Here is a 27,634-nt window from a genome sequence, read left to right on the forward strand (position 1 = left end):
AACAAAACAATAGACCAACATGGTGAAACACACACAGTAGCACTTGATATTTCAAAAGCATTTGACAGAGTATGGCACCAGGCCTTATTGTCTAAGATGTCACACTATGGCCTTGCATCACTGGTTCCTCTAATTTCTTCTTACCTTCATAGTAGAAAAATACGGGTCATGGTAGATGGAATTTATTCTCAGTTTCATTCCATAAATGCTGGCATACCTCAGGGATCAGTTTTGGCACCAACCCTTTTTCTCATTCATATAAATGACCTCCTATCTGTCATGCACAACCCAATACACTCTTATGTTGATGACTCGACCCTTCATAGTTCTTTCACAATTAGTACCTCCTTTACACAATTTGATATAAATTCCCAAATAAACACAGCAATTTCTTTGAACCAGGACCTCTCTAAATTTAATCAGTGGGGACAAAAAAAATCTGGTCTCATTTAATGCTCAGAAAACTAAATACATTAATTTCTCTAATAGAAAGAATCCCTCAGACTCACACATAATTTTAAATGTTGTCAGTATTCCCATATCCACTACAATTGATATCCAAGGTGTTACTCTAAACCCCAACCTAAGCTGGACAGCTTATGTTAAATCCCTTGCTAAAAATGCTTCTAAAAAACTGGGACTTATGTACAGAGTTCGTGAGTTCTTCACTGACGAGCAGATGGCCACAATATACAAAAGTCATGTGCGTTCTCAGATCGAATACTGTTCACCACTGTGGAGTGGATGTGGAGCGGTTGCATGGAGGCAGTTGGACAAAATTCAAAATAAAGCCATTAGATTAATCAATTATCCTGCCATAACGCAGGACCTTCCTTCGTTATCAGTACGTCGAGATGTTGCTTCTTTAGCACTATTTTACCAATATTTTTACCGTAAGTGCTCTAACGAACTGGCTTCAATTGTGCCGCCCCTTCACATTTTCTCCCGAAATACTCGGGCAGCTGGGAGCGTCCTTGATCTCACACTCTCTCCCCCACAATGTAGAACCTCTCCTTATCAAAATTCATTTATCCCCAGAATTACTACTCTCTGAAATTCAGTTCCTGGGAGTTGCTTCCCACATACATTTAATCCTCTCGATTTTAAATCCAATTGTTATAAGTATTTTATGAATGGAGGATGCCTTTAGGCATATGGACTTATTATTTTTTTTCCTTTGTTTTTCCTTCCTCCATTCATTATCAAAAAACAAAAAAATGCAATCATCACGCAACCTCCTTCCCACCAAGTAAAATGGATGGAGTAGGATGCGATGGTGCTGAAAAGACGTCAGACACAGCGTGCAAACTCAGGAGTTATTCATTTTGAAACTGTTTTTGTATTTTGTCTTTGAAACCTCTAGAAATTCTTTTTTGTTTTCATAAAAAGTAAATCATTTTAGAGGTACATGATTAGACTCTGGTTACCCTGTTTTAATAACATGTAGAGGTTGCGTGACGAGTGCATGAGATAATATTGAGTTGCTTTCAAAATAAACTCTGAACAATCTGAAGATTTTGACAATTTTGCGAAGTACAAGTTTTCAGAACGAAGAAGAATGGGAGAAAGATACTAAATTCGGCGACGGCAAAACTAATATTGACAAAATCCATTGGTGACAAATCCTGCTACAACAAAATCCGGAAAATCCGGTTCGGAGGTCTAAGATCTGATCATATATCCTCAGCAGCAGATAATCTTGCACTTTTCAGGTTGATCAGTTTGCTTTCGCAGACTTTTTTCTCACAGAAAATAATTACTATTTGCAGCTTTGTTGTTGCAAAAATTGATATTGTCGGAAAAATCGACCAAAATTCCAAGGTTAACGGATATCATATATGTATACTTGAAAACATTTATCACGATGCCAGCAGCGTGTACAAAAAATTTAGCTTGATATCTGCATTGGTTCTCGAGATATGTGGGTTCAGGGGATGGGTCTGTTATGATGTGGCAGGGGTAAACCAGTTCTGCTGTCGGGCCCTGCTGCGGATGTCACTGATTGCATTGCCCAGTTGACCCTTGTGCGGTGTGGTGCGGTGAGGATCTGTCCGTTCTCCCCTTTGGGGCTAAGATGCAAATGAATGTGTTTGAATGGATGAGTAAATAGAGAGTGAGTCGTCCTGTCTCGGCTACCTCCCTTTCCTTGGGGGAAGCAGCCTAGGTATATAGATAGATATATATATATATATATATATATATATATATATATATATATATATATATATATATATATATATATATATATATATATATATATATATATATATATATATATATATATATATATATATATATATATATATTGCCAGACGCCTCAATCCCGTTTGGGGTGGCCACAAACAAATCGCCTCCAAGTCGCCCTGTCCCCCGCCATTTCACTGCCCTGCTTCCAACTCACACACCCCTCTCTCATATACCTCTCCACCCCATCCCTCCATCTCATCCTCGGCCTCCCCCTCCCTCTTTCCCCCTCCACCTCACTCACATACACTCTCTTCGTCAGTCTCTCACCCTCCATTCTCTTCACATGGCCAAACCACCTCAGTGTATTCCTCATAACGCTTCCTATCACATCCACATCCACACCACAACGCTCCTTTATATCCTCATTCATCAGCCTGTCTCTCCATGTGACTCCACAGGCTCCTCTTAAATAACTCATTTCCACTGCTCTCACTCTTGACTTGTGTCCTTCCAACAATGTCCAAGCTTCACTTCCATCTGTTAGAGTTGGTATCACAATACTGTCATGCAGTAACTTTTTCACTTCCATGCTCACTTCCCTGTTTCTTATCACTGCTTTCAAAGAACCAGCAACCTTTCTTCCCTGCTGTACCCTTTCAAGCACTTCACCATCCAAACCTCCATCCTTACTCATCACACTACCCAAGTACTTAAACGTACTCACATTTTGTAATTCCTCACCATCCAACCTCGTTGTACATTCACTGACTTCACCTCTCTCAAAGACTATCACTTTACTCTTCCCTACGTTCATCTTTAGATTCCGTTTCTTACACACACACTCCCAAACTCATCCACCAAGCCTTGCAGCTCCCCTTCGTCTTCACTCAACAACACAGTGTCATCTGCAAACAACAGTACAGGGAGTTTCCAAACACTATCCTCTCTCACCAGGGCCACTCCAACATCCACTACCCTACCTTGTACCTCTTTTATTACCCCATCCATGTACAGATTGAACAACCATGGAGACATGACACATCCCTGTTTCAACCCAACTTTCAAAGAGAAAAATTCACTTAGTTCACCATCCACACGCTCTGCAGCCTTCGCACCATCGTACATACTCTTCACAGCATTCAACAACTTCCCACCTACTCCATATATTCTTAACACTTTCCACAACCCTTGTCTATCCACTCTGTCATATGCTTTCTCCAAATCCATGAAAGCCGCATACAACTTCTTTCCCTTCTCTAGAAACCTTTCCACTAAAGATCTAAGAATGAATATCTGATCTACACAACCTCTTCCCTTCCTAAAGCCTCCCTGTTCTTCTCCAACTAATTTCTCTGTTCTTTCTCTAACTCTGTGAATAAGTATCCTACCATACACTTTTCCTTTTTTACTAAGAAGACAAATGCCCCTATGATTACCACACACTTCTTTTTCCCCTTTTCCTTTGTACAAGGGATTAATTATACCTGACTTCTAATCCTCCGGGATTCTACCTTCCTCCCAGGCCAATCTGCACATCTTCCACATCCATTCTACTACTATCTCTACCCCATGCTTTAGCATTTCACCACACACTCCATCAATTCCTGGGGCTTTCCCCATTATGACTTTCTTCATTGCTTCCACAACTTCTATCCTACTGATTTCTTCCTGTCTTCTCACCTCCCTCCTTCTCCCAGCCATTCCCCAGCCACTTATACTCGCATTGCTTCCATCCTCTATGTTCATCAATTCCTTAAAGTGTTCTCTCCATCTGCTCACTTTTTCTCCCTTCTCCACTAGTAATCTACCATTTTTATCTTTCACTCCCCTGCTAACTTCGCTTCCACCCTGTCTTACTCTTTTCACCTCTTTCCAGAACATTTTCTTACAGTCCCTCCACTTTACACTCAAATTCCTTCCAAATTCCTCATCCACTCTCTTCTTACTCTCTCTTACTAATCTTTTCACCTCTTTCTTTCTTTCTACATATAACTCTCTCTTCCGCCTCTCATCTTCTTCCACGGCCCTATTTCTCATCCATTCATTGTATGCTTTCTTCTTTTGTGCCACAGCCTGTCTCACCTCTTCAGTCCACCACGCTGTTCCTTGCACCCCCCTCCGTCTTCTCTTCCTTCCACACACCACATCACATGCGCACATATTTCTTCTGTAAATATCCTACACACACCTTCCACGTCTCCCATCTGCTCTAATTCATTTTTGCCCAATCGTTCCTCCACTTCTCTCTTATACACTGCCTTTTTGTCATCCTCTTGTAACCTTTCCACTCTCCTTGCAACTACTCCTTCCTCTCGTCTTTCCCTTCTTCTATTCCTCCATCTTACTTGAATTCTAATGCTGGCCACCATCAAGTAGTGGTCAGAAAGTCCACTCCCCCAACCTCTATAGGCTCTTGCATCCATTACACATCTTCGCATCCTTTCATCCATACACAAATAATCAATCATTGCCTTCCTTTCATTCAGTTCACCACCCACCCTTCTCATCAGTCGCCATGTATACCTGTGGATCATTTTATGCCTGAAGAGGGTATTGGCTATCACCAACCCTCTCCCAGCACAAATGTCCACTAATGCACTCCCATTCTCATCTATCTCAGCAGGCACACCCCACTCACCAACTATTCCATCCACCTTCACATTCCCAACTTTACTATTCATATCACCGATCAAAAACACTCTCTCATTCCTTCCAAACTTTTCCATGCACACTTCTACATTTGTCCAGAACTCTTCTTTCACTCTTCTAGCACGATCTTGCGTTGGCGCATACATATACACAATCGCCCACATTTGTATTCCAACTTTCAACTTTACCCACGCAATCCTTGACCCAACTGATCCATACTGTCTTATGCTCTTCTTCCATCTTTTACTCTTAACTATACATACTCCTTCCTTTGCCCTCTCATTCTCACCTACTTCTGCACATATACCCCATGCATATTCCTATTCTCTCACACTTTCGCTTCTCCATTTTGTTTCAGTTATTCCACATACATCCACTTTCGCACCCTCAAGCACCTGGACAATCTCTCTCTCTTTCACCTCATCATTCGCTCCCCTTACATTCCACGTTCCGATAACCATGTCCTTTGTCCGGTCCTTGGTCGTCATCGATTGGTCAGTCCTTGTCCGAGGCTTATTATAATATATATATATATATATATATATATATATATATATATATATATATATATATATATATATATATATATATATATATATATATATATATATATATATATATATATATATATATATATATATATATATATATATATATATATATACATATACAACTTGAGATCTTTGGCATTACCTGCCAGTTCAGACACGAATAACGTAACGTCTATCATATGAGGAGTAAAGCAGTGTTCAGATGTGGCGCCTGATTATAAGCCAGCCATTTTGTCTTCTGTATATGCTTCTCTTGCCAACCATTTTCTGGGTCTCCGATGGTCAGTAAACTATAGCCTAGTATCACCTGATGCTTGACTGAACACTATTTGGGCCAACAATTTTTTTCACCAGCCCTGGCATCTCAAAATTTGCCAGTACACTTCTTATTATAACTATAACATTAATATGATAACGATGATAAGAGAAGTGAAATTATGAAAACTGAGTAGTTTTGCAGCCACACAGAGAACCATACTCTCGTTGTTTATTGATGATAATTTAAAAAAATAATAATGATTTTGAAGATGATATCGATATAAATGATGATGCTGACGGTGGTGGTGGTGTACTTACACGTCCACAATGAATTCTGCAGGGTAGTTATATAATAATATTGTAAATGCTGATAATGATATTAATAAAAGGAAGATTTCTCAACACGATGATGGTGGTAACAACAGATAAAATGAAGGTGATAACTTAGCAGTTGCAAAGTAACAGCTATAAAGTTTCTGTAGGACAGTTATTTAGTGATAATGAAAATAATCATGATGACAAAAATGAAAAAAAAAAAAAAATAGCAGCAGTATACAAAAGTCAGTCTGTTTCTACTTGACGGGACTGGGTCACGCTTACAACTCGTGAAATTCAGTAAGATGCAGGTGTGAGATGGGAATAAGTTTCCTTGATTACTAGTCAATGCAGCCCTCTAAACTGACTAAGCTTGGTCATCAACTCAGCTGAAAGGGGTTATAAATACTGGTCAAGTGAAAACAAACCGGCTATAGATACCCAGCTACACTGACATCTGCAAGGTATTATTGTCGTTATCATCCTCACCTTCATTATCTTCGCACTTTTTATCCTCAGTTGCATTATTTTGGAAGGAGGTGAAAAGGGTGCGAAAGGGAGAGTCTGGGAAGGAAGAACGAGTAAAAGCAGAGGATGGAAGGATGTTAACTGAGATGGATGCAGTAAGGAAGAGATGGGCAGAGTATTTTGAAAGATTGTTAAATGTAGAGGAGGAAAGGGTGGCTGAGATTGTGGCGGATGGAAGGGTGCAAGGAATAAATGTGTTGGGAGAGTTGAATGATTCTTTGATCACGAAGGAGGAAGTGGAGAAAGCAGTAACGGAGATGAAAACAGGGAAAGCTGCAGGTATGGATGGGTGTGCTGTGGAATGCCTGAAGGGTGGCGGAGTGACTATTGTTGACTGGTTAGTAAGATTGTTGAATGTGTGCTTTGAGAAAGGTATGGTGCCAATTGACTGGGCAAGTGCTTGTGTGGTCCCGTTGTATAAAGGCAAGGGTGATAAGTTTGATTGTACTAGCTTTAGGGGTATAAGTCTGTTGAGTGTTGTAGGTAAGGTGTATGGTAGAGTGTTAATTTTGAGGGTTAGAGAGGGTACAGAGGGAGTGATTAGTGATGAGCAGTGTGGCTTTAGGAGAGGGAGGGGATACGTTGATCAGGTGTTTGCTGTGAGACAAGTGTGTGAAAAGTATTTAGCGAAAGGCAAGGATGTGTTTTGGGCATTTATGGATTTAGAGAAAGCGTATGATAGAATTGATAGGGAGGCTTTGTGGACTGTTTTAAGATTGTATGGACTTGATGGTAGGTTACTAAAAGGGGTGAAAAGTTTTTATGTAAATAGTAGAGCGTGTGTAAGAGTGGGAAATGCTGTGAGTGATTGGTTTCCAGTGAGAGTGGGGCTGCGACAGGGATGTGTGATGTCGCCTTGGTTGTTTAATATTTACATGGATGGTGTTGTAAGGGAGGTGAATGCAAGAGTTTTAGGTGGTCTGATCTGGTAAATGTTGATGGAGGAGAGTGGAATCTGAAGCAGCTGCTGTTTGCAGATGATACCGCACTGGTGACTGATTCAGAGGAGAGATTGAGACAGTTGATAGAGGAGTTTGGAAGGGTGTGTGAAAGGAGGAAATTGAAAGTAAATGAGAATAAGAGTAAAGTGATGAAGTGTACGAGGTTGATAGATGGTAGGGGGATGAATATAGTTTTGAATGGTGAGTTGCTTGAGGAGGTAGATTGTTTTAAATATCTAGGATCACATGTTGCTGTGGATGGAAGAATAGATGCAGAAGTGAAGTTTAGAATAAATGAAGTAGGAAAGGTGCTGGGAGGAATGAAAAAAGTGTTTAAATGTCGTTCGCTTAGAATGGATGTAAAGAGAAGGCTGTATGAGGGTGTTGTGGTACCGACTGCATTATATGGGTCTGAAACATGGAATATGGGTGTAGCAGAGAGGAAAAGTTTGAATGTAATGGAGATGAGGTGTCTGAGGAGTATGTGTGGAGTGACGCGTATGGATCGAGTGCGAAATGATGAAGTGCGAAGGAGAACTGGAGTTGTTCGGTAGATGGCTGGTAGAGTTGAGCAGAGGGTGTTGCAATGGTTTGGGCATATGGAGAGAATGGATAATGAGCGATTGGTGAAAAAGATAACTAGATCTGATGTGAGAGGTGTAAGGCTGAGAGGAAGACCACGAATAGGATGGATGGACAGTGTGAAGAGAGCGCTGGATGCGAGAGGGATGTCTGTTGAGCAAGGAAGAGTGGCTGTGCATGACAGAAATAAATGGAGAGAAATTGTGAATGAATAGGTGATGACACAGCCCTGAGGGGATATTCTCCCGCATTTGGTCTGATCAGCTAGTCAGGAAAGGTGCGGGTAAGGGGATGGGTGTATTATGATGTGGCAGGGATAAACCAATTCTGCTGTCGGGCCCTGCTGCGGATGTCACTGATTCCATTGTGCAGTTGACCCTTGTGCGGTGTGGTGCGGTGAGGATCTGTCCGTTCTCCCCTTTGGGGCTAAGATGCGAATAAATGTGTTTGAATGGATGAGTAAATGGAGAGTGAGTCGTCCTGTCTCGGCTACCTCCCTTTCCTTGGGGGAAGCAGCCTAGGTATATAGATAGATAGATAGCATTATTTCCTTTATCTTTATCCTCGTCATTTTTGTCTTGCTCATCATCATTTTCATTCTCAACCTCATTTTACCTTTTGTCCCTTATGTGGGCAAAACCCAGCAATTATACCTTTTTTAATTAATCTTCACACCATATATTGCCTTCTCACCATCCGGAATACTGAGCTGTAACAGTAAATTAACAGTGGAATATGTTGCTCGCTGTCGGAGTGCAGTGGAGGGGATGTGGAGCCATAGTGCTTAATTACCTCCGTCAACGAAGTTGGAAGAGGTTATGTATGTACCCATTTTTGTCTGTTTGTTTTTCCACAATATATCGCCAAAAGTTATTAATGAGTTTCAATGTGGAGGGGTAGTCCATGACCAGGAAAGAACTGAATAAATTTGGGGGCAGATCCGGATCCGGATCCTGTGTATCCCGCACAATAGCTCCAAAAGTTCTCAATCAGTTTCAATAAGATTATGTGGAAGAGTGGGCCATGGCCCAGGAACAACTGATTAAATTGGGGGCAGATCCGGTTCCTATGTATCCCATACAATATCTCCACGGATCCAGATCTGGATCCTTTTTAATGGCAATGGCAGAGGCGGAGGTATGCACTCTCTGAGTGCTTTCTAGTTTTATTCTTCTATTGATCTACGTGAAATAAGGTACAAAATGTATCTGGGCGAAGTTAAAGTAAAAACACAACAGCAAGTGGAAGAGACTAACAAAAGAAACTATTAATAAATAAATTGACCATAAGTCTCATATCTGTTTTCTAATCGATCTTCCTGAAAACATGATCACCGTAATCTCTTGAATCGTCCTAGAGCAAAAAATTTTATTTTCCACAGTTGGAGTGTCTATAATGGGAAATGGGAGAGTTTGGAAACTTCCCGTATTGTTGTTTGGCTCTCGATACTGTATTGTTGAGTGAAGAATGCGAGCCACAAAGCTTGGTGAATGAGTTTGAAAATGTATGGAAGAAGCGGAATCTAAAAGTGAATGCAGATAGGACTGAAGTTATGGCCTTTCAGAAAAATGAAGTTACAAAATGCACAATAAGGCTGGAGGGAGAAAAGTGGAAATTACGAGTGTTGAGTACTTAGACTGTTTGATGAGTAAAGATGGAAGTTTAGAGGATGTAGTACTTGAAAGGGTATTGCAGGGTAGAAAGATTGTTGGTTCACTGAAAGCAGTGATACTGAATAGGGAAGTGAATATGGAAGCAAAAAAGTTGTTGCATGTCTATATCGTGCTCGCCACTCTTAATATATGGAGGTAAATCTTAGACCGTGCTTAACCCGCCCCGTCCCGTCGACGTATAGGTACGTTGCAACGATTTGCATTTGCCAGTCCTGGCGACGTACCAGTACGTCGTGCAACTGCAAGGTCCCTAATTTGCACAATTTTCAATTTTCGCCCGTGATTTTTCGTATGTATACACGGGACACCTTCCTCTATTCCTCTACAAGATGCCAAGCAGGGACAATGCCTTACACCGCATAACCTCCCCCCTCCCCCCCCTCACACCATTGTCTTGGCAAAGGACCTGTTAGCAGTGACCTGGCTAGTAAAGATAATCAGGGCCAGAGTGATTCCCCAATCGATGACAATGTGGAGGACAATGTTTACATAGCATTAGAAGAAGAAACAGCCAGAAATAATGATCAGATAATGTGGCAAAAAAAGGTCAGGTATGGTGATTAGTCAGTGAGTGAAACAATGCTTATAATGCCTTTATTACTGCTTGAAAACCAATATACTCTCATACTACATATACATTCGTACCAAGTAAATAAATAAATACCATTTATGAGTGGATAAAATAGTTACCCTCCCATAGAACTCGTTTTCTTTGGTGCCAGCATGTTAGAAAACCCAGTCAGGTAAGGAGGAACTCCTACCTGGATTGGGTATTTTAAACCTCAGGTGAGCGATTTCTCTATGAATTTTCGATGTTTCTCACCAAAAGCGAAGGATTTTCGAAAATACCTCGGGACTGGGGGATGTCGGAGGTGCGGAAAACCTCGGGACGTGACGGGTTAAAATACAGAAATCATGAGTGAGTGAGTGCAGTGAACCTGAGTCGTCTGACAGGAACATGTGGAGTTACACAAGAGACAGACAGACAAATGAAAATTTGAAGGAGCGTTATCATACTGATGTAGATGTGTTTGAAATTGTTAAGGGGAATACCCTGAGATGTTTGGTCATAAGGGATGAATGGGGAATGACTGACTGACTAGAAGCTTGCGTGTCATTGAGGTGGAGTGGAGATGGGAAAAGTGAGACCAGTGATAAGATGAAGGGATGGAATGGAGAGATATGTGAAATAAAGGGAGTGTAAGCTTGTGGAAAGGCAACCAAATAGCAGAGGACAGCGCAACTGAGGCGATTTGTTTGTGGCCACCCCTTATGGGATTATGGCATCTGGGAATCTGGTAACAGACAGTCCGATTGAGTGACCATTCCAAAACATACTTTAAGACGGGATATACGGCTGTCACCATAACCAAAGCATAGCATAACTCTATACGTCAGGGATATACTGTACTTCTAAATCCTACAGTATAATCAACTTCTTCCCTCAAGCTATGCAGCAGTCCACCTAAATCAGTGATAGCTATTGTACTGACGAAGTGTTATTAAATGTGGTTTTCTTAACACATATGCTGCATTAATGAATAGGTATATCTCGTAAACTTGTTGCCTTAGAAACACTCACAGGTAATAGGCTACCTTCGGAAAGCAGATTTCTCAAAACAGTTTACCCAGAGTTTTTATCAACAACAGTCAATTACGCGAGGCCTGGCTGGACTACACCTTTGTCGACACTAACATGGAAAACCCTCTAAACACACACACACACACACACACACACACACACACACACACAAAAGAAGCTGCAAAAAGACGAATACTGGTATCTTGTTTTAAGAAACAAATGTAATTCCAACACGAAGATTCACTCAGAAGGAGCAATGCCTGTGCCCAGCAGTGGGTCTGAGGGCAGGGCATATGACTTTGCCCTGTGACCACCTTTAAACTAATTGCTTGAAAGAGAATTCCATCATTCTTCCCTGACTCTTAGCCTTTCACCATATTTAGTCCAAATCAGTTTAAAACTGTTGCTCTGTGACCTTGACTTTTGACCTTTCCCAGTGACTTTGACCTTTGACTTCTCACAATAGAATGCTTTTGTGACTGTCTTATTATAAATATCTCCACAATGTAAAACTGTTTAAGTTTTCTTTTCCACGTGACCTTGACCTTTGACCTATTGTCTTCATATACAGTTGGTTAGCTCTTCAGTTGATCCTTAGCCTTTCCGTCAAGTATTGTCGAAACTGCTTTAGTTATTTAGCTCATATGCTAACACATGAATCGAACTTTGACATTTTTCTGTGAAGTTGATCTTTGACTACATGTTTTTGCAGAATTTAACCCATGTGTTCTTGACCTGCCCTAAACACTTCTACCAAGCTCGGTCTGAACCAGATAACCTCTGTTTAACCCGAGGCGTCCCATCAACGTATGGATACGTTGCAACATTTTGCATTTGCCAGTCCCAACGACGTACTCGTACATTGCACAATTGCAAGGATCATAATTTGCACAATTTTAAATTTTCGTGCTTGATTTTTCGTATGTTTACACAAGACACCTTCCTCTATTCCTCTACAAGATGCCAAGCAGGGACAATGCCTTACACTGCATAACCTCCCCCCCCCTGCACGCCATTTTCTCGGCAATTCACCTGTTACCAGTGACCTGGCCAATAAAGACATTCAGGGCCAGAGTGATTCCCCAATCGATGACAATGTGGAGGACAAAGTTTACATAGCATTAGAGGAAGAAACAATCAGAAATGATGATCAGGTAATGTGGCAAAAAAAGGTCAGGAATGGTGATGAGTTAGTGAGTAAAAGAATGCTTATAATGCCTATATTACTGTTTGAAAACCAATATACTCTCGTACTACATATAAATTTGTACCAAGTAAATAAAAAAATACCGTTTAAGAGTGGTGTGAAATAATTACCCTCCCATAGAACTCGTTTTCTTTGGTGCCAGCCTGTTAGAAAACCCAGTAAGGTAAGGAGGTACTGCTACCTGGATCGAGTATTTTAAACCTCAGGTGAGCTATTTCTCAATGAATTTTCGATGTTTCTCACCAAAAGCGGAGGTTTTAGCCAAAAATTTTTTTTTTTGAAAATACCTCGGGATTGGGGGGTGTCGGAGGTGCGAAATAGCTCGGGACGTGACGGGTTAAGTTGACCTTTCCATGAACTTCACCCTTGGCCTATTGCTTAAGTATGCAACAGATCAAATCTTTGGCTGATCTTCAACATTTCTACGAAGTTTGACTGATATAGGATCAAAACTGTTTGAGCTTTGTTCACACACAGATACACGGGTGAAACGTTGACTGATTATTCTCAGAAGTAAAACCCTTTGTTTCTGTATTGCTTCAACCTTTCCTCGATGTCCGAATATGACTCTGGCTAGGGTAGGGAAGAGTCGAGTGATTTGAATTCCGCAAAAAAATCAGACTTTACTGATCTGTCATAAGACCAGCGAAAATTTTGTAAGAAAAATTTCAAGCTGAACAACTTTGTATATCATAAGATAATCTTCCAGGGCTCTCCAAGAGTAGATATTCAAACTTTCCTTGAAGGAGAGGGAGAAAAAGAAGTTCCCCAGGTGTATCCCTTACAGACCTGTCTGTTTCGCCGCAGGGGAAAAGATTCAACTTAATACCAGTACACTAGTCCTGCAACAGACAGCCCTAGCATGTATTCAGTATGGATGGTAGGCGTTAGCGTCGAAGTGGTAATATGTAGAGATGTATGGAATGTAGGAGGACTGCTGGCCATCAGAGAATGGGCTCTTGAGCCTATGCCCAGAGTCAGACACATAAAAAATTCACACCAAAGCTGCTTTAATATCTCTGGCTAGGTCAAATTGTGACCAAGTCCTGTGACCTTGACCTTTGATCGGTATAAATCTATCTTTCTATATATCTTTATATATATGCATAGAGAGAGAGAGAGAGAGAGAGAGAGAGAGAGAGAGAGAGAGAGAGATCAACCACCATTGTTGTCTCTGAACTCCACCAGCAAATTAGGTAAAGATCCGTTGGAAACTGTTTGAGTTATTTTGCCCCCCCCCCACACACACACATACACTTCGCTGAGAACATAACATCTATTGTTTCACGACCATGGGAGTAATGAAAACCACATCATTATGAGAAGCAAAAAGCTCAATGCTTCAACTGGATACATTCCATCTATGTAGCTGGCAACTCTGACTCGTACCGGAACCTATGGTAAACGTCAAGATAGATCGAGAAGCTCCTCAACTACCTAACTGGCAAATCTCGCTCCTTATCAATATCTTTTCGTAACGATGGCCAGTAGTATAACAGCCTGGCTTGTATAACTGTCCTATCCTTGCCAGAATGTCCTGCATGTGGACTATTGTGTATTATCCTTAATACTTTGAGGTATCATTTCATTAGGTACCACTAATTGTTTATTATTTTTCTATGGTTTGGTTATCCTGGGATGATCCTATATAAGCATTATTGACTATTGTGACTTATTCGAATGGTATATGTAGCTTTGGCAATTGTATGTCCTCGCCACTTTTCCAATTTGCATATAACCTTGGACCATGTTGGATCAAGTGTCTGTGCTTTGGAGATTTCATCATGGTTTGGGATGTTTCCTTTGAGACTTAATGTCGCGACATGAATTGTCGTTGGGTTCCTAGATAGTACATCAGCGACTAAATTTACTTTGCCTTGTATGTAGTGAATATGTACTGTAATGCTAGGTGTTTAAGGCTCGACTTCTTGCTCCTAGAACACCTAACATGTAGCGGGGTCCTCTTTGAGACCGGGGCTTAGGACAAAATAATAAGAGAGAGGCAGGACACAAAAACTTCAGGCAATAACCTTTACACGTGTCAGACAAGGGACAACAGCAGATGATACAGCACAATATTTGGTCAATTACAAACTCTTATAACTAGATTCTCAGTATCTCGCAGGATACTACAGTGGTATGTACTTGGAATAACACTCAAGGTGTAGTGTACAGAATTAGTATAGTCCAGGGTCTTGGTGCACGTGGAAGAGTGAGCGATAGGGCTCACTAGGGGAGGGTGTAAGGCACTGGGGTCTAATTGTACTAATGGTAGTATGAGGTGGAGGTTATTGATAGCACGTTCAACTTACATATTCTAAGAGCAAAGGGATATCAGTTAATTATCACAATACGGTCCAAGGCTGTTGTGCGTGTGGAGGAGTTAAAGATAAAGCTCACTAGGGGAGGGTGCAAGGCACTAGGGTCTAATTATATTTATAGTAATATGAAGTGGAGGGTATTAATAGCGCATTCGATTTATTATTTTCTAAGGGCAAGGGACATTTGGGTAAATTACTAATGTGAGTTCCACAGCTTGGTCGTTACACTGATTATAACATGAAGGGAGTCACACATGAGTCTTATGCACTATCACTTGGATTTTACAAGGGTTATTCACTACTCCGCTCTGTCATACATTAGGCCATTATTTCCACATCATGTAAACACTTGGCCTGGTGCTAGGAAAGTACACTATCACCATGCCATTGTTGCACTGTACTTAGGGCACAATCACTGTCTCACAAGTTACTGGCGGCGGATGCGGAGGAGGGACATGCCAGCGACAGTTCTGCCGGGTCAGGGGCACCGCCAGGGGAGGTCGTCCCGAGAGGGCACGGAATGGCAAGCAAGGGCATCTTCTCTCGTCGGGGCTGCGGGTAGCGAAGGGGCCCGATTTCTCCAGGCTAGGAACAGGAGTATGGCCCTCAGGACTGGGGCCGAACAATTCCCTGAACCTTGCGGTCAGGTCTCTGCCGGAGGTGGAGGTCTTCCGCCATCGGGACGTAGGGAGGTCCCGCCCAAGTGTTCTGGGGAGGGCCTGGAGTTCCCCAGGGTTGCTGCCCCCAGAGCCAGGCGGCGCCGCCAGGGAGGGGCTGCGACACCATTCTGCATCAGGGTCCGTCAGGTGGGTTTTCTCCAGGACCAAGCATAGGGGGAGGCGGTGGCTCAATCGGTAGAAAGTTGGCCTGCAGTCCTAAGGGACCCGGGTTCAAATCCCGCTGGGGCAGGGAACAGTTTAAGGATTTGAATTTCATAAAAATCAGACTTTACTGATCTACCAGAAGACCCGCCGACATGTCGTAAAAATGCCCCCGCTAATACCAGTACACCAGTCCTGTATGAGACAGCCCTAGCATGTATTCAGTATGGACGATGGGTGTTAGCGCCAAAGTGGTGACATGTAGGTGTATGCAGTACTTAGGAGGACTACTGGGCCTTGAAAACAGGCTGTGAAGCCTATGCCCAGAGTCGGTCACATAAAAAAAAAAAAAAAGGGAGCAGAGACCAGGGGAGGCAATAGGGCCTCTCCAGTACTCTCCTACATCCACTGCGTCGGGGGTCAGGATACTCGTCTCACGCTGGGGAGGCAGGGCTGGTCTTGACTGCTTTCGGCCATGATGCCCGGCTACTGTCCGTGGCTTCCCAGGGGCTCGACCATAAGGCGCTGAGGCCCAGCTACTGGCCGTGGCCTGAAAGGGGGAATAAGTACCAGCGCACCTCGGGACACCTTCAGAGCAGCTACTGGCCGTCTGACGAAGGCAGGAGCAGCTACAAGCTGACTCTGGCAGGAGGGGTGGGGAGCGGCTACAGGCCGACTCGGGGGCAACACCTTCAGAGCAGCTACCGGCTGTCTGACGAAGGTGGGAGCGACTACAGGCCGACTCCTTCAGGAGGGGGTGTGGAGTGGCTACCAGCCGTCTCCAGAAGGACACCTGCTGATGAAGGAGGGAGCGGCTACCGGCCGTCTCCTGGTTACCCTCAGGTCGGCTTTGGGCCGGTTCCTTTACGAGGGGTGGACGGTTACCGGCCATCCCAAGAGGGAAGATGCCTTCGGAGAGGCTACTGGCACACTCCTGTAGAAGGCGGGAGTGGCTACAGGCCAACTCCTGAGGGGCGCTGACCGGAGCTGGACAAACAGCTCCTCCCCGAGATGGTTTGATGGAACCTCACCTGGAAGGTAGTGCAGGATTCCTGCTATGGCGACGGCGGGGCTGCTCCGAGTCATAGGGGCATACGGCCCTGGCTGGCTTGTGCCATTGTCGCGCCGAGTCTCGGTGTACTGCTGCTGCTCCTCCGTGGGGTCCTTGTGGGGCTGTCGGGGAGTTTCCGGTGGCACTATGCTGAATCCCTGGTGGAGGTGATTGGGCATTCCCAGGGACACTGCAGTATTTCACCACCGTCCCCCTGGAAAAAGTCACGTCCCTGTGACTGGAGGTGGTAGACGTGAGTGTCATGGGTGGCGTAGGCGGGTTGGAGATGCTTGAGAAGGGCTTGCCAGGTAGTGGTGGCAAGGTTCTCATCCTGCTCCACATCACAGGTGAGGAAGAGGGTGGAGGCGGTGGGGGAGGAGTGGAGGAGGTGGAGTAGGTGGTGTGGTCCTCGGAGCCTGCGGTTTCTACCGAGGGTACGTGCCCATACAGCCCATCTGATTCTCATCATCGTGCTTGTTGCTGGTGGTGTGGTGTGGTGCTGAATGCTAGAGACCGAGGGTAGGAGTTGAGTTATGCACCGGGGTAATGCGGTGTAGGGTCTCTGGGGAGTACAGCTGGCCGGGATTTGGGCCTGGTGTAGCATGACGGTGTGAAGTTTCGGGGAAGCAGGTGGGGTGGGAGAGTGGGTTTATCGGGCGGGTGGGAGTGAAAGGCAGCCAGAGCGGGTGGTCGTAGTTTTGAGGGTTGGTGTGGGTGGGGAGGTGGGTGGGTGGGGGCAGGAAGTACGTGCCGTTGGGCGTGGGGTTGGTGAGGTGGGGTGTGAGGAGGTGGGAGGGTGTGTGTGTAGGGGAGGTGGGTGGTCGGGGGTGGTGGTGGTCAGGGGTGATGGCAGTGTGGTGGCATGTGCGGGACACATGGAGCTGGGTGTAGAGGATGGGGTGGCGGGAGGAGGTGGTGAGGGAGAGTGGTGGGAGGTTGGCGGTGCAGGTGAGCTGTCAGATGAGGTGCGGGGTGGGGTAGCGGCCGGGGAGGCGGAGTTGGTAGGGGGGGTGGAGGGGGAGGCGGAGTTGGTAGGGGGGGTGGAGGGGGAGGGGGAGGAGGAGAAGGAGATGTAGAACTCGTAGGTGGAAGGGGGGAGCGGCGCTGGGGCAGGAGGAGCGAGGGGGTGTGGGGCTGGAGCAGCAGGGACCGGACCGCAGAGGGGACGTACGTGGCGGTTTCGGAGAGTGCGAGGGGCGCTGTGGTAATCCACGGTAACTTGGTAGGGGTTGGGGATGCGGGTGATAGTGTGGGGCCACATGAAGCTGGGGGCGAGTTTGTGCGGGGTGGGGAGTTGAATGACCACTACGGTGTCGTCAGGTCGGTAGGGGTTGAATGCTGTGTCGGGGCTGAGGTCCAGGTTATTTTGCAGGTGTACCAATCGGCTCTTAAGGTGGTGTAGCGGGTCTGTGGTTGGAGCGGAGGTGGGTGGTTGTAAGTGCTGCTGAAGGGGTAGTAGGAGGGGTGCCTCACCGAAGATCTGCTCGTAGGGCGAAACTCCATCTTCTCTGGGACAAGAATTGATGCCCAATTGGACAATTTTGATGTGAGCAGGCCAGTCGTCGTCTTTAGTGGCCTCGATGCATGTGTGGAGTTGATTCATAAGGTAGCGATGGCTGCGCTCGCACACTGCATTTCCTTGTGGCCAGTAGGGGGATGAGTGGGAGATGTTGTACCCGAAAATTTTGGCGAGTTCCTCCCAGACTTTGCCAGTGAACTCAGGGGCGTTGTCCGAATGGATGGCCTGGGGAATGCCAAAGTAGGGGAAGAAGTGTTGGAGGAGGGCGTCTGCTACTGCGACAACGTGATGTTCCTTGGCTGGGCAGGCTACGACGAGTTTTGAATAAGTGTCCACGAACGTGATCATGTACTTGTAACCCGATTTTGCAGTAAGAGGCCCTACCATGTCGATTGCTAGGAGTTGCCAGGGTTTGTGGGCGGAGATGTGGCCTGATGGTCCTGTGGTCCATGTAATGTCTTTTCTGAGCGCACAGGCGCGGCAACTTTGAAAAATTTCCTTGGCGAGGGTGGAGGGGTTTGGTGCCCAGTACGTGTCATTGAACACCTGTAGCAGCTTTTTGGTACCCAGGTGGATGCCGTTATGGGCATGAAGGTGGCGCAAGGCATCGAGAGTGGTATCAGGGGCCGGGAGGATATGACCAGAGGGGGTCAGGAGGTGGTCACCCTGCCGGTGTAGCTTTTTGAATAAGTGGGGGGGGATCCATGGGGATCGCTCCTTACGGTGCCACTGCTGCAGAAGGTCGGTTTCTGGCTGGATGGTGTGGATAGGGAGCCGGGAAAGTGCGTCCTCATTGGTGTGGAGCTTGCCTGGTCAGTAGGCAATTTCATAATTATATTCTTCTAAGGCCTCACACCAACTGATAAGTTAGGCATTGTGGGAATTTGATTGACGTAACCACTGGAGGGACTGGTGGTCCGTGATGATGGTGACCTAACTTCCAGATAGATACGCCCTGAAGTGCTGGAGGGCCCACACTACGCCTAGGCATTCCCTTTTAGTGGTGGCGTAGTTCTCTGCCTGATTCAGGGTACGGCTGGCGCAGGCGATGATGTGCTCGCGGCCCTCCTGAACTTGTGCTAACACAGCGCCTATGGCAGAGAGGGAGACATCAGTGTAGAGGTGGAAAGGGAGGGCATAATCAGGGAAAGCTACGATGGGGGTGGAGACGAATTTGTCTTTTAACTGCTGAAAAGCAGCTCGCCTCTCGTCCGTCCAGAGGAATGGTTCCCCCTTTCGCGTCAGGTTATGGAGAGGTTTGGCGATATGGGCAAATCCCTTTACGAAATGGCGGTAGAAGGATATCAAACCTAGGAAAGCGCGGATGCCGTGGATGTCCTGTGGTGGGGGTATGTCCGCAATGGCGCAGAGCTTGTCGGGGTCGGGGGAGATTCCTGCCTGAGAGATAACGTATCCTAGGAACGAGACGGTCCAAGCAGCCAGGACGCACTTAGAGGGGCGGAGTTTGAGGCCTGCCTGGCGAATCCTGGTGAAAACTTGGCGGAGGCATTGCAGGTGGTTGGCCAAGGTTTGGCTAAAGACGATGACATCGTCTAAGTACACCAGGCATATTTCCCATGCCAGGCCACCGAGGACAGATTCCATCAGCCCGGAGAAGGTGGCGGGGGCATTGCAGAGTCCAAGCGGCAAGACATTAAAGTCATAATGCTTGCCGTTACTTGTTGAGAAAGCTGTTTTGCCTCGGTCCTCTTGCCGCACGGGGACTTGCCAATATCCAGACTGGAGGTCCATGGTGGAGAACCAGGACACTCCGTAAAGGGAATCTAAGGAATCGTTGATTCGAGGGAGGGGAGTGGCGTCTTTGATGGTGACATCGTTAAGGCGGATGTAGTCAATGCAGAATCACATCGTGCCATCCTTCTTTTTCACTAGGACGACGGGGGAAGACCAGGGGCTGGTGGAGGGGGAAATGACGCCGGCCTCTATCATTTCCTGCACTTGACGGTCCTCTTCTTCCCGCTGTCTGGGGTTCTTCCGTCGGGAGGGTTGTCGAATCGGTGAGCCTGTCGTATGAATTTCGTGCGAAAAGGGAAGTGGTGTGCCCTATGTCTGCTGGTCCTGCCACGAACAAATCCTGGAAATCCAGAAGGCGGTGTAGGGTGTCTGACTGCTGAGTGGAGAGATGGTCAGGGATGGGTGGCAGGGGGATGGGGGAGTGGGAGGGGGACGGGGCACCGGGTTCGGCTTCTTCCATCTCTCTGATTACGAGCCCTTTTGGGAGGGTGAGGGGAGAAAGGGCAAGGTTTGCGATGCAGACTGCTGTGTGATGTGGGGGAAGGAAAGCGGGAGACAACAGGCAGGGTGAGAGGGCTCCCGGTGGCAGGAGGGGGGGGAATAAGACAGAGGGGCCAGAGGGCCAGTTGAGGGGCACCCAGGCCTCATGATGGGGGGGAATGGTAATGGCGGCAGAAATGGCGGCAGGGAAGGAGGGAGGAGGGGTGGTGGGAGAGAGCACAGGAGGGGAGGGAGATGGGGGGTGGAGGAGGGAGGGAGGGGGTGAGTCTTCCGGCCACGGCCTTGGTGTACAGGTGTAGATGGCCCGGGTGGGGTTAGGTGGGGAACGGAACTGGAGCTGCCAGTAGTGGTAGTCTATGGTAGCTCCCAGCTTCTGGAGTAAGTCCAGTCCCAAGTATCCGTTGTAGCTCCGGCAGGAGTCAAAAACTATGAACTGGTGCTGGGTCGACACCAGCTGGTGGGTATTGACCCATAGGGCCCGTGTCTCCCCATGGATGGGTAGGGGGCCATCCCCCGCATCCACAAGGTGAGTGGCTGTGGGGCAGAGCAGGCCAAAGGTGAATCTATGGCTGGAGAAGTAGTGGCTGTAAAGGCAGGATCTGGCTGCTCCCATATCGACTAGCAGTCTGGCCTTCACACCATTCAATTTCATTTTGTGGTACACTGGGGGATGATATTTGGGGGTAATGGCCACCGCCACCATGGGTTGGTGCGGGGGCGGGCCTAAAAATCCAGCTGTCTGGGGGCATTCTTCTTCCTGCTCCTGCTCCTGTTCCCCAGGATCGGTCTCCTCTATGGGTGCCAGTTCGTACTTGGGGGCCTCGTCCTCTAGCGAGGACACTTTACGTGAACCTGTGGTAATGGGCTTGCGGTGTGCAGCCTTTAGCTGGTCCCGTATGTTATGCAAGGGACACTGGGAGCTGCAGGCTGTGAATTCCCAGGAATTCACCAAGATCAGGTTAGGGTTTCCCCTGTGAGCGGGATACCGGCGCATGGGGTGTGCTCTAGGCGGGCTCGGCACCGGGGTGGGGCTGGTGTGAGGCAAGGGTGGACGTGGCTTAACTGGAGGAGCCGGGGTCTGTGTGGGAAACTTTTTCACCACATTGACCTGTTGGGGTGTCGGGCGGGCAGTCAGGAGGCGTCGTATAAGCTGGATATCTCTATCCATGTCTCCAGTCGGGTCATGGATAGTAAAGTGTTGTTTTACAACACTGGGAAACACTCTCAGAAGAGTGATAAAAGTATGCTGATCCTGGGTTTCCTCATCTGCCTCCGGGTAGGCAGCAGTAACTAGGCGTCTTGCTTGAATTAGGGCATTATCTAAATCCCTGTCAAATGTAAGACTATGCAACTGGGATAGTGCCACCACTTTCCCTAGTGATGGGGTGATGGCCTGAATCACAAACTTTGTGAAGTTCTGCCAGGTGAGCTCCGGGACGACTTTCGATGCTATGTTCGCCACCGCTTTGCCCAGTAGTGGGAGTGTGACTGCAACGTTTTTTGTTGGTCATTGTCAAAACCAATGTCTAGTAAGGGCTTCATAATCGCCAGATATGTGTATATATCATACTGGTCGGGGTCAAACTTGGGCAATTGAACATGTGGTTTTGTTGCCATTTTGCCAATATTTCCTCACTACCACTCTCATACGCCCGGGTCAAGAACCACTGCTGTCCACCAGTGCAATGCTAGGTGTTTAAGGCTCGACTTCACGCTCCTAGAACACCTAGCGTGTAGCGGGGTCTTCTTTCAAGACCGGGGCTTAGAACAAATAGGAGAGAGGCAGGACACAAAAACTTCAGGCAATAACCTTTACACATGTATTACTTAGTCAGACAAGAGACAACAGCAGATGGTACAGCACAATATTTGGTCAATTACAAACTCTTATAACTAGATTCTCAGTATCTCGCAGATACTACAGTAGTATGTACTTGGAATAACACTCGAGGCGTAGTGTACAGAATTAGTATAGTTCAGGGTCTCGGTGCACGTGGAGGAGTGAGCGATAGGGCTCACTAGGGGAGGGTGTAAGGCACTGGGGTCTAATTGTACTTATGGTTTGAGGCGGAGGTTATCGATAGCGCGTTCAACTTATATTTTCTAAGAGCAAAGGGTTATCAGATAATTATCACAATACGGTCCAAGGCTGTTGTGCGTGTGGAGAAGTTAAAGATAAAGCTCACTAGGGGAGGGTGTAAGGCACTGGGGTCTCATTATATTTATAGTAATATGAAGTGGAGGGTATTGATAGCATGTTCGATTTATTATTTTCTAAGAGCAAGGGACATTTGGGTAAATTACTAATATGAGTTCCACGGCTTGGTTGTTACACTGATTATAACATGAAGGGAGTCACTCATGAGTCTTATGCACTATCACTTGGATTTTACATGGGTTATTCACTACTCCGTCCTGTCGTACATTAGGCCATTATTTCCACATCACGTAAACACTTGGCCTGGTGCTAGGAAAGTACACTATCACCTTGTCACTGTTACACTGTACTTAGGGCACAATCACTGTCTCACAAGTTACTGGCGGTGGATGCGGCGGGGGGACGCGCCGGCAACAGATCTGCCGGGGCAGGGGCACCGCCAGGGGAGGTCATGCTGAGAGGGAACGGGATGGTGCACAGGGGCGTCTTCTCTCGTCCGGGGCTGCAGGTGGTGAAGGGGCCCGATTTCTCCAGGCTAGGAACAGGAGTATGGCCCTCAGGACTGGGGCTGAGCAATTCCCTTAACCTTGTGGTCAGGTCTCGGCTGGAGGTGGAGGTCTTCCACCGTAGGGACGTAGGGAGGTCCCACCCGGGTGTTCTGGGGAAGGCCTGGAGTTCCCGAGGGCTGCAGCCCCCAGAGCCAGGTGGAGTGGGTTTTCTCCAGGGCCAGGCGTAGGGAGCAGAGGCCAGGGGAGGCAATATGGCTTCTCCAGTACTCTCCTACGTCCACTGCATCGGGGGTCAGGATACTCATCTCTCACTGGGGCGGCGGGGCTACTCTTGACTGCTCCTGGCCTTGGGGCCCGGCTACTGGCTGTGGCTTCCCAGGGGTGCGACCATAAGGTGCCGAGGACCGGCTACTGGCCGTGGCCTGAGAGGGGGGAATAAGTACCAGCGCACCTTGGGACACCTTCGAAGCAGCTACCGGCCATCTGACGAAAGTGGGAGCGGCTACAGGCCGACTCCGGCAGGAGGGGTGGGGAGTAGGTACAGGCCAACTCGAGGGCAACACCTTCGGAGCGGCTACCGGCCATCTGATGAAGGCAGGAGTGACTATAGGCCGTCTCCTTCAGCTGGTATGAGTAGCGGCTATGGGGTGACTCAGAGGCAATGCCTTCAGAGTGGCTACCGGCCATCTGACAAAGGTGGGAGTGGCTACAGGCTGACTCCTGTAGGAGGGGGTGTGGAGTGTCTACCAGCCGACTCGGAGGCAATGCCTTCAGAGCGGCTACCGGCCATCTGACGAAGGTGGGAGCGGCTACAGCCCGACTCCTTCAGGAGGGGGTGTGGAGCAGCTACCGGCCATCTCCGGAAGGACACCTTCTGACAAAGATGGGAGTAGCTACTGGCCGTCTCCTGACTACTCAGGTTGGCTTTGGGCCGATTCCTTTACAAGGGGTGGGCAGCTACCAGCCGTCCCAAGAGGGAAGACACCTTTGGAGAGGCTACGTATACACGGGACACCTTCCTCTATTCCTCTACAAGATGCCAAGCAGGGACAATGCTTTACACCGCATAACCTCGCCCCCCCATTGTCTTGGCAATTCACCTGTTACCAATGACCTGGCCAATAAAAACATTCAGGACCAGAGTGATTCCCCAATCGATGACAATGTGGAAGACAAAGTTTATATAGCATTAGAGGAAGAAACAGTCAGAAATGATCATCAGGTAATGTGGCAAAAGAAGGTCAGGAATGGTGATGAGTTAGTGAGTGAAACAATGCTTATAATGCCTATATTACTGTTTGAAAACCAATATACTCTTGAACTACATATAAATTCGTACCAAATAAATAAATAAATACCGTTTATGAGTGGTGTGGAATAGTTATCCTCCCATAGAACTCGTTTTCTTTGTAGCCAGCCTGATAGAAAACCCTGTAAGGTAAGGAGGTACTCCTACCTGTATCGAGTATTTTAAACCTCAGGTGAGCGATTTCTCAATGAATTTTCGATGTTTCTCACAAAAGCGGAGGTTTTAGCCTAAAAAAAAAAAAAATTCCCAAAATGCTTGGGACTGGGGGGTGTCGGAGGTGCGAAAGTGCTCGGGACGTGACGGGTTAACGACCTGACTATCAAATTCCCTTGTCAACGTTAAACTATAGCTGATTTGGCGCCATGTCGCCAGTGTACCATTTATCCATCCCGTCCTAGATTCCTGCCATAGTCCACTCTCTCCTTCCCCATCACTTGTCTCCTGTAGAATCCCCCCATCCCCCAGCCAAACCACTATTGCTCCCAATATCCAAAGAATATCCATTAAATATAGAATGGATATTGAATGCTCCCTCCTCACCCACTTCCCTCCTTCTGTCTCCCAAGAGCTTCACCCTGTCTACTTCTGTGGTGCCACCACTTATGAAATTTAGTTGATCAAAGAAGTCTACCAATTCAGGTTCATGGTCAGAGAGGAGAGAGGGTCACTGTAATTTTGTTATTAACTCTTGTAAGGTAACCCTACAACTCCAATAACACGCCAGACCTCAATGTTTAGAAAATCTCCAAAAAATACTTATAACGCCTTTATTCAAACAATCACTTGTACACAATTACTGTAGCCCTTCTCCTTCAATTTGGTGCAAAAATGTATGAAAATACAGGTGACTAAATATTGTAAGGAAAATGAAAATGAAAAACATTGACAAATTTTATACCAGCTGTAATTAGTGGCTGCCATACCAAAACTGATATGTTCCACCAGTTTTCTATCAATGTCTGCTGTAGACCAACGGCCAATTAATCTTTAAGAAGAAGAAGCACATGTCATAATAAATAATTTTTGGGATGGAAGATATATATGGGGAAAAAAATCACAGCTTAGGTCACCTGCCCATTAGCACGAAAATAGAGCCAGATCCCGAACTGACCCCATCAAATCCCTAAACTAGTCTAGTAGTCAGGAGGGTAGAGGGAAAATCAGATCCCAAGACCTTACTGTATAGTAATATGTGAAAAACATAGCGTGGGGTCCAGTTGATCCCAGGTTACCTTACAAGGGTTAATATGATAGCTATGGGAATGCAAATAATATTATAATGGCTTATATGTTGGCCGTCGGTAAATGTTGTATGGTTCGTGATGTTTGTCGAAAGTCACACTTACGAAAACTGTGTGTCTCATGTGATTAAAAGTATGAATATGTCTGGTGTGAAATTATTTTATTACCTTATTCACACCAGTTGTTATTTTCAGTATATTGTCAGGCGGGACACTTTTTATATGCCACGAATAACTGCGCACAGTGGTAATGATCAGCGCGTTCGGTTCGTCCTTGTGACCGAACGAGAGCTTGTGAAGCTTCAAACCTATCAGTGTTACCAAATGCGGAAAGCACTACACCACCTCACTTGTGGGCGGGGTGTTTCTGTTTATGTCCACAGCTGTACAGTAGGAGCTGTTCTAATTTCTGTAGATGTTCATCTATGGTATAAGTTGCAATTATGATGTCGTCCAAGTAGACAATTATTCCCTTTCCAAGCATTCCAGACAATACGTAATTCATTAATCTTTGAAATGTGCCTGGCGCTGTCCTTAACCCTATCGGCATTCGTTTATATTGGTAATGCCCTGTATTTGTGGAGAAAACAGTGTATTTGCGAGATTCCTGATCAAGGCTTATTTGATGGTAGCTATTAAGCAAATCGACTGTGGAAAATACATTATTTTCTTGTCCAATATTTTGCAAGATGTCACTTATCAATGGCAAAAGTAACCAGTCAGGGATTGTGTGCTGGTTCGATTTATGGTAATCCACTACCTAACGCATTTCTCCGTTTCATTTGGGCACGAAAAATAATGGGGCATTCCACGGGGAGACAGATGGCTCAATAATACCCAGTTTTACCATTTCCTCAACATACGGTATTGATTTGCCAGGGTACGTTGTGAGTGCGCTACTCTATAGGCTGGTGCATAGCCTATATTGGTTGTGTGTTTGGGTGCATGATAATCTTGTGTTTAATCTGTTTAGTACACCGTAATTGTTATCCAGGTAATGCTGCAGTTTGTCGATGTTTCTGTAATAAATCTAGATCTTTTGCTTCATCAAATTCTCCTGAGTGAATCAAATTCTCCTTTATGCATTCTCTGTCCGTAGATTTTATCTTACTTGAATTTCCAGCTATGATTATTCCCTTATAGGGGCAGGACATGTCTCTAAGCTGCATAGACAAGTCCCCCGTTTTATCTGTACTTCCCTATTCATCTGATTAATTAGGAACACATGAGTTTCCCCATCGTTATTCACCTGACAAAATGCGTTTGCCACCGAAAGTTCTTTCACTCTACATAATTCTTCTAAGAAAAGAACAGTACCGGTACTACTCTTCAATTTATTCTTTATGGTGACTTTCATATATGACTTAGGCGGAATAAGTACATCATTGGTGAGATGGGCAGGAATTAGTGTTGCTGCTTGACTGTCATTTCTGTCTCTAGGCAGAGAGGACTGGGGGGGCTTGAAGGGATGGTGTGGTTGCATGTGTACGCTTGTCCGCTTGAGTATTTCTGTTTAGTCATTTGATAGTTCCAACTCCTTCTGATTTTCTACTATTGATGGATGACGATTCTGATGATAATTCCTCTATGAATTCATTATTGTAATCTATTCCATTACTGTGTGGGAGTAAAATTATATTCTCTGTCCTTATAGTTCTCAAACCTAATAACGTTAGCTCTTATTGATAAATTTTCTACTATGTAGAAAAGAGCAGATACTGGTCTTGTAGTGTCTGTAAAATTGACATCTCACTGTATCATGTCCTTTTGCGGTTATTTGTTTGCCATCTACTGCATATAAGTCTAAATCGGATTCCTCCAAGAAAGTTGCTTTTTTCTTTTTTCTAAAAATCCTCTCTAATTCCTTTTGTGTTATTAAATTCACCGGAAAGCCTGTATCTAAGAATAATGAAATTATTTGATCTTCACATGAAGTGGGTACAAAGATACACTCATTTCCAATCAAACCTCCTATG

General features: G+C 45.9%; 1 protein-coding gene across 1 annotated transcript in view; it reads right to left on the minus strand.

The window, feature by feature from the left end:
* LOC145390986 (arylsulfatase H-like) overlaps positions 1–27,634 on the minus strand; it is a 272,579-nt gene that overhangs the window by 110,104 nt on the left and 134,841 nt on the right. Inside the window, exon 6 of the mRNA XM_080265718.1 lies at positions 15,250–15,264. Within this exon, the coding sequence (XP_080121844.1) occupies positions 15,250–15,264 (15 nt within the window). The remainder of the gene's footprint in view (positions 1–15,249; positions 15,265–27,634) is intronic.

This window comes from Coenobita brevimanus, chromosome 16 (assembly GCF_032717465.1).
Source record: "Coenobita brevimanus isolate Jiangsu-jjx chromosome 16, ASM3271746v2, whole genome shotgun sequence".
Taxonomy (NCBI): domain Eukaryota; kingdom Metazoa; phylum Arthropoda; class Malacostraca; order Decapoda; family Coenobitidae; genus Coenobita; species Coenobita brevimanus.